Source organism: Sinocyclocheilus anshuiensis, unplaced genomic scaffold, assembly GCF_001515605.1.
Source record: "Sinocyclocheilus anshuiensis isolate Anshui unplaced genomic scaffold, SAMN03320099.WGS_v1.1 scaffold5430, whole genome shotgun sequence".
Taxonomy (NCBI): domain Eukaryota; kingdom Metazoa; phylum Chordata; class Actinopteri; order Cypriniformes; family Cyprinidae; genus Sinocyclocheilus; species Sinocyclocheilus anshuiensis.
In genome coordinates this window covers 6,458-15,113 of record NW_015551272.1, presented here as the reverse complement: position 1 = coordinate 15,113, position 8,656 = coordinate 6,458, and the positions used below count along the sequence as shown (strand labels likewise).

Sequence of the window (8,656 nt, the reverse complement as noted above, 5' to 3'; positions counted from 1 at the left end):
TGTCTTAACTTTTAATCAGAACACAGAACAGCTGTATCACAGGCGCACCAGCCTAACTAACTCGCTCATCTCTCCCGCATTAACCCTATAACTGCTGGTGCAGCAAAATAAATGTCAGTTTTACAATGATTATAAAGTCTGTGCGCTACACTACATTCTTTATTATTAAACAAAGTAATTATTTGAACAACGTCAGTCTACATTAATCGACACATTCTTTGGAAAATAATTTCAGTGAGACAGTAATATCGTGCTTTACCTGAAAACCTAAAGCTATACATAAAGGTATACATCACATATTAGCAAAAAAACTTGATATTTTGAGCACTCAATTGAAAATGTACACATGACGTATCAATCATACTTACAGGTTGTGGTTCGGAGAGCTTGTTAGTCCAAACAAAGAAGATTAGAAGCCGACGAAGATAAAAGCCAAGATTAGAGAAGCAGTACTTGGTAAAATGACGAGCACACAACAAAAGGTTCAAATTGTATTTCTGTGGTATCCGTGAACACAGCGTCTTCTCGACATGATGTAAACACACTAACTAGCGGAAGTGTTTGTGGGCAGGTCAGACTCGCGGGCAGGTGGGGATTATGCAAATGTGTTACCCAGTGACTGTTTTCATTTAAGGATAGCTAGCTACGTTATAAACTGCAAAAGAGATATTTTTCAAAAACCCATATGACCTGCTCTTTAAATAGCCTATCAGTTTTAATGAACAATAATAGGCATTATACAAGTATAAATATAAAGTATAAGAGACATATGTAATAGGAAATAAAGACAAAAGCAAACAATTCAGTCAAACGTATGCTACAAAGTCAGCACTGTACTACGATTAAATAAAATAAATATATAAATATGAAACATAACTTTGTGATTAGCCAAAACGATACTATGATCTGGAACAAATAATAGATTAATGAGACCAAAGGTTACCTGTTAGATAGACTCAAAATGAATTTTATTTCATGTTTAACCACTACAGAGACATCAGAGCCAGTGGCAAATGTCAGAAGGACTTGCCGAGGTAGGCTGCTCTCCGTAGGATACATGAGAACTGAGCGCCTGCTGATCTCCTGGAGCACACATCTCCGAAATCAGCGAAGCACATTTTTAAATAGGCGCTATCTTTATAAATAAACTGCAGATTTGAGTTTTAAACAACTACATTCTCGCCTGAAATACTCTTAAAACTACATTTCATGGCACAATAACATTAATATTTTGAAAATTACGTGGGTTTTCTCCGCCATTAACGCTCGCTGGTTGGTGCAAAATGCATTCTGGGATACCTGGCTGCCTCAAGTTCGCACAAGTCATCTCTTGATTAGGGTTGCCAAATGTGCCATTTATACAGGACATGTCCTGGCTAGGATTTTTATATTGCCTAAAACATCCAAAGTAGTTTGACCAATAACATGCCGGTATTATACATAATCAACCAATCGTGGCGCGTGAGAAGGTGAGATCTACAGAGAACGATCAAAGCGAAGCAAATACGCACACGTGTTTGTTAGCTCGTTCGACTTGGTGTCGTTGCACCAATCATTGTATGACACCAAAGTACCGCGAGAGTGATTCGAAAGCATAAGGAGCCGTCTGCTCTGCTCTCTATAGCTCTCGTGATTGTCATACAACGATTGATCTGCACAGTGCAAACAGCCAAAACCTGGATATTTTAGGCAATATAGAAATCCTGGCAAGGACGCGTCCCGTAAAAATGGCCTTTATGGTCACCCTACTCTTGATGCATCCTTGATAAAAGGGGCAGAGAAAGGACACATCCATTGCAGTTTTAGATTTAGTTTGTAAAGGATGCTTTTTTTTCAACAAAATGTATGTTAGAGAATTTTGTAGTTGATCAAACATATTTAATAGTTCTCCTTATAGAAACATGGGATTGTCTATAATGTTATAAAAATTATAATTTGAAGATCAATGTACATCATTCATGAAAAGTTTCAGGGAAGTATAATTTATAAAATTGCATCAAAAGGAACAACATTTTTGATAGTACATAAAAGTGAACCCTGGTGTAAAGACAATTTCTTTCACATTTTTCTGTTTTTTTTTGTTTTGTTTTTCAAGCTACTGACAAATAAACTGTTTTTGCTTTTATTTTAGAGTTTATTGAAGAAACTGAAAAGAACGAAGAATTGAATGAAGATGAGGAGAAAAATCATGTCAACACTGGAGAAAAACCTTTGAGTTGCTCTCAAACCAAACAGAAAGATTTAAAGAAAAGAGGAGCCAAGAAATCTTTCGTCTGCACTCAGTGTGGAAAGAGCTTGACAAGCAAATATAGTCTTGAGCGTCACATGAGAGTTCATACTGGAGAGAAACCATTCACTTGTGATCAATGTGGGAAGAGTTTCACACAATCAGCACACCTTAAGAAACACATGAACATCCACACTGGAGAAAAACTATACTCATGTGATCAATGTGATAAAACATTTTTGAGCGCTTCAGTCCTGAAGAAACACCTGACAGTTCATACAACGGAGAAGCCGTATTCATGTTATTTGTGTGGAAAGAGTTTTTCACGTTTGTGACAAGAGATTCAGTCAGTCAACAACTCTGAAAACACATGAGAGGATCCACACTGGAGAGAAACCTTATAAGTGTTCACACTGTGACAAGAGATTTGTTCATTCAGGACATCTGAAAACACATGAGAGGGTTCACACTGGAGAGAAACCGTATCACTGCACTGCATGTGGGAAGCATTTCAATAATTCATCTGCTCTACACAGTCATACAAAAAACAATCACAGTAAGTATTCACTTACACAGCTACTTTATCACTCTTGCCGCGGGATTGTTTTTCATGTCTGCGGGATGAAGCGACCACAATAACGTGTATTTTAACCCAGTGTTTCCCAACCGGGGTGCCGTGTAAAAAATCCTTTTTTAATAACGGTGGCACATAATATCTGCGTTCTGATTACTGAATACTATAGAAGAATATTGGTACATTTAGTAAGAGTAGAATACAATACATTTTTCTATATGAAAATTAGATTTTGCACGTCACTGATGTTAATAAAAGTAAATTTTGTATGTTTCCCAACTCAAGTTCAGTGCTTTACTGTCAAATGTGTATTACCAAGAAATAAACGTGATATTATTTGTAACTGCACTTATTGATGCAAAACAGTAGTAATTTTAAGTCTGTATTTTTGATACCTCACACACCAGCCCCTCAGTGCTACCAAATCTGCTTCTGGTGCCACCATCTGTAGAACTTGGTGGCGCTGCTCTCAATGTTATTCTGGAGCCCTGCACTGTTACATCAGGGTTCACTTTTATGTCCACATTTCTCAGCTTTTTTACAAGATACTGAAAATGAACCATTTTTTACTTTTATTTCAGAGTTGATTGAAGAAAATGAGGAGAATAAAGAATCAAGTGAAGTTGAGGAGAAAAATCATGTCAAAACTGGAGAAAAACATTTGAGTTGCTCTCAAACCAAACAGAAAGATTTAAAGAAAAGAAGACCCAAGAAATCTTTCACCTGCACTCAGTGTGGAAAGAGTTTCACACGTAAAACAAATCTTAAGCGTCACATGAGAGTTCATACTGGAGAGAAACCATTCACTTGTGATCAATGTGGGAAGAGTTTCACACAATCAGCACACCTTTATGATCACATGAACATCCACGCTAGAGAGAACCAGCACGCATGTGATCAGTGTGGTAAAATGTTTCTATGGGCTTCAGTTCTGAAGAAACATTTGAAAGTTCATTCAAAGAAGAAGGCACATTCATGTTATTTGTGTGGTAACAATTTTTTGCGTCTACAAAATTTGAAAGAACATCAGAAAATACATACTGCTGTGGGAGAGTACATGTGCTTTGAGTGTGAAAAGACTTTTACTTCAGCGACCTGTTTAAAACTGCATGAGAGGATTCACACTGGAGAAAAACCTTATAGGTGTCCACACTGCAACAAGAGATTCAGTGATTCAGGAGACCTAAAAAGACACGAGAGGATCCACACTGGAGTGAAACCTTACAAGTGTTCACAATGTGACAAGAGATTCAGTCAGTCAGTACATCTGAAAAGACACAATAGGATCCACACTGGAGTGAAACCTTATAAGTGTTCACAATGTGACAAGAGATTCAGTCAGTCAGTACATCTGAAAAGACACAGTAGGATCCACACTGGAGAAAAACCTTATAAGTGTTCACACTGTGATGAGAGATTCAGTCATTCATCAAATCTGAAAAGACACGATAGGATCCACACTGGAGAGAAACCTTATAAGTGTTCACACTGTGATGAGAGATTCAGTCAGTCAACAACTCTGAAAACACACGAGAGGATCCACACTGGAGAAAAACCTTATAAGTGTTCACGCTGTGACGAGAGATTCAGTCAGTCAACAACTCTGAAAACTCATGAGAGGATCCACACTGGAGAGAAACCTTATAAGTGTTCACACTGTGACAAGAGATTCAGTCATTCAACAACTCTGAAAACACATGAGAGGATCCACACTGGAGCGTAACCATATCACTCCACTGCATCTGGGAAGCGTTTCAATCAATCATCTGCTATACACAGTCATACAAAAAACAATCACAGTAAGGCCCCGTACACACAGAGACACGTTTAGCTGTATACGTAAAAAAATTGTGTATCATATTGCCGTTTCGTCCAGACGGATCAGGCGTTTTGGGAGCCTGAAACTGCTATTTTTTGAAACCGGGTCCCAGAGTGAATAAATCTGAAAATGACACATTTGTGTTTTGTGTGTACAGCCAATCCGTATATTTTGTGAAACGATAATGTCATCACCCCACGTCTTGACCCCAATCAGACACCGCTAAATCATGTAACAATAACAACAGTGGCGGACTGCATGCTTGTGTTCGTGCTGCAGAAGCCTATTAGCTTTACTAACTTTACTTGCTTTTCTTGTTATTGTGTTGGGTTTGTATACTGCGCACAATGTTGATGCACATGCTCCAAGACTTCTCAGTTTTTAGTGCATCTCTGTGGCAGAATTACAGCGCCACATATTGGTCTGGCATGAAAACGACATCATTTTGAGTCAGTTTCAGTGGTTTAGTGTGTACGCAGATATTTCTTGAGACGACGCTGTGTTTATGGAAGAACGAGAAAAAAAAGATTGGATAGGGAAAGCTCTGGCTTCGTGTGGATGAGCCTTAAGTAGATCATCTTCAGATCCAGCACAGATCTGTTGCTGCGTCCTCAACAAATGTGACACAATAATGCATCAAGCAGTAAAATATCATCTGGATAAATCTGTCCTAACCAGTCATAACAAGCGACATAACAAAGAAACATTATCTAAAGTTTTCACACTGAATAAAGTTCATCCTCATCTTCAAAACTGAGATTCAGATCAACTCAAAGATGGGAGTTCCTCCCCAAAGAACAATGTCAAAAAGTTTTATTCTTGAATGCCATCTTGCTTCATGATATAAATGATATCATTGTGTTTTCTTTCTTTCTTATGACAAATTCATATTATGTTAAATTGTCTTATAATGCATATGCATCAGTTGTAGTTTGTTTACTTGTAGACGCTTTTTACAAACTGTTCTTGTTCAGGACACTTTTTTGGTTCACTTTTTTTAATATTGTTCTTCACTGTTGTTTTTAAAATGTTATTCTTCCATGTAAGATGTATTTAGGAAATGCATATGCAAGATACAGTATACTGTCATGTAGCTTTGCTACTGATCCTTCTTTGCTTCTTTTGTAAGTAGGAATGAATGCCTGAACCTAGTATTAAATGAGCTCTAGGGCTAAATTACAGAAGACTAGTATCGAAAAGCAAATGCTAACTGTTTTTCTTTTGGTGTTGGGGAAATGAAGGAAATACACTTACAGTTTATTATTGCTACATGAATATTATCAAGCTAACTGTATCTTGCCAACCGTTTCTACATGCGAAAATGTCAAGACATTCGTCACTGACGCATTTTCGTTATTTTGCAATCCAGAAGCGAGGTTTCTCTCCTACTTTAGGGCTGTGAGATTAATTTTATTTTCGATTGAGTTTCACTTCCGAGGATTATGAAAACAAGTTGTTTGAGTTAAAGTGATTTATTAGAGACAATCTGATGTGTTTTGAGGACTTTATGGCCGCTGTGTGCGTGTGTCTGTTAAGTCCATGTGACCGTAATAATTAATTATTATAAGTTTACTCCACTGATCTATAACAGAGAACTGGATTACTGATGACATCATAGAAGTGAAGCCACTGCACCACCATATTGGTATACCACAGTATTCTCATATATTCTATTGAATTAACAGTAAATCTTACAATCTTAATGAGAAAACATCACCAAACGAGTCAGTGTTTTTATATCTGAAGTATTCCTGCACATTCTTACAACGCAAACGTGCTGCATGTAAAAGCTTATTTGTTTTAATGTTGGGAATTTCCCCTGCCTATTAAAAAATAAGTATCATATTCATTACCAGTGTTGGGGAAAGTTACTTTTAAAAGTAATGCATTACAATAAGAATGGGATTAAGTACATAAAGGATATTTGTGTTGTTTAACATTTAATTATTGCAGATTTGCGTCATATTCTGAGTTGCATTCTTTTTATTCATTTCGAGGAATACTGAATCTGTTTTTTTTTGTGAGTGAGATGAATTAATGCATATTCATATTTATTTTAGAACTACAGTAACATCTTCTGATTTCTCTCAACATGGGGACAGGAGAGCTGTCAATCAATAAATTGGAAAAAAAAAAGTAACTTGCATTACTTATTTGAAAAAGTAACTCAGATATTCTCTTGTAAATTAAAAAGTAATGCGTTACTTTACTAGTTACTTGAAAAAAGTAATCTGATTACGTAACTCGCGTTACTTGTAATGTGTTACCCCCAACACTGTTCATTACAGTAGCGAAAACACGATGAACACGATGAACATCTGATGGACAAGATCCTCAACAAATGTATTATAAATGAAAAAGTGCTTTTTCTGAAATCGGAATAAAATGTTATACTTTCTTTGTGCATATACCTAATTCACCTTGTACAGTTATTCACTCTATGCAATTATGTTGTTATATTGTTTTTATTTGTAACGGCAAATGTTTCAACAATTTCATTAACAGCATGCATTTTGAAGCAGTCGATTTCAATGTTGGTTAATTTAATAATTAATATATACTAGGGCTGCCCCTAATAGTCGACTAACCGTTAGTAGACCAGAAGAGTCTTGGTCGACCAAATTTTTTTTAGTCGCTTAGTCGCAAAAAAAAAAATAAATCCACGCACGCACGTACTTACTTTACTTTACTTGTACTTTTAGTCATTTAGCAGACGCTTTTATCCAAAGCGACTTACAAATAAGAAAATGTAATTAAAACTAAAAGCTAAAACTATAAATACTATATATATACACATTTAATAAAATAAAATAAATTAAATAAAAGACAAATGCATACAACAACATTTCAAAACTAAACATTTAAATGAAAACAAAAAAAATAAAGTTAAAAACAATTCAAAATATTAAAACAAAAGGTATGAGTTTAATAATGATTCTAACATAACACTAAGCCAAACATCAAAAAACAACTACATATGTGTATGTACAGCCACAGACATATACATATACATGTACATATATATAAATACATTCACTTCGTGACGGACATATCGTTAACGACTAGTCTATGGTAATACAGTAGCCTACATCGGGCAGGACATCCAAACGCTCACCTATCATTCATCCACCACAAATATGGCTTATCTGAAATATGTAAGTATTAGCAACTTTACATAACCTCTCAATCTAATGTTAGGCTAACCTAGAAAAATGTGCGAAGTGTCCCCCCCCAATCAATACTTTCTCTCTCAGTTATATCATTAGGTAATTATACTGTATATAAATTGCGGGCATCGGGGAGCCGCTATTATGCCTGGCATTGAAACTGCTTTTGAGTGCAGGATTGCTTTTTAGTTTCACTTTCACTTTTGAGATTCGCCATCGCACGTACTTTCTTTATACTATGGAGCGACAGTACTTACCACACATTTTACAAGATTAGATGTTTGTCAGTGGTGCTCAAGTGAAAATGTTATGTACTGTAATGTAACAGGCTACCGCTAGCAATCGTTATTTGTTTTCACTCAGTGTGATCACAGAGGTATAAATATTAACAAAAGTACTTAAAGTAGACTGCGGGTAATATTAACATATGTTACTTAACAAATCTGTCGCAGTTGTTGAACTTTTTTTGGTATAACTGACGAGAAACAGAGAAATGTCAGACTTGTCCTCACCTCTCCAGCAGCTGTGTCCGCGGTAGCCATGGTAACTCTCAACGGCCACCAGTAGGCTACTATACATAAAAAACAATAATATTAAAAAAGGGTTTTAGCGTCTTTCCAGAGTTCAAGAACGTTGTTTTATACATGTTTTCAACCTATTTATTATAAATTGTAAGACTCGCCACAGAAAAGCAAATTCTTCTGTCAGACACAGTTGGAGTAAAAAGTACCTCAGACAAACGCGCTGTCCTGATTCAGTATCTGCGGCAGATGAGATGGCCCTGCTGAAAAAAAAAAACAATAGAAACTATTACAGAAATCCTAATGTTGCCATTACAAACCATTAGCCATTAACCAATAAAACCATTA

The 8,656-nt window shown here is 36.2% G+C and overlaps 1 protein-coding gene across 1 annotated transcript in view; it reads left to right on the top strand.

Annotated features, from left to right (window-relative positions):
• LOC107663456 (zinc finger protein 501-like) overlaps positions 1–4,524 on the top strand; it is a 10,054-nt gene extending 5,530 nt beyond the window's left edge. Inside the window, exons 2-4 of the mRNA XM_016453701.1 lie at positions 2,132–2,434; positions 3,518–3,660; positions 3,997–4,524. Coding sequence (XP_016309187.1) covers positions 2,132–2,434; positions 3,518–3,660; positions 3,997–4,524 — 974 coding nt within the window. The remainder of the gene's footprint in view (positions 1–2,131; positions 2,435–3,517; positions 3,661–3,996) is intronic.
• The last annotated feature ends 4,132 nt before the right edge of the window (positions 4,525–8,656 follow it).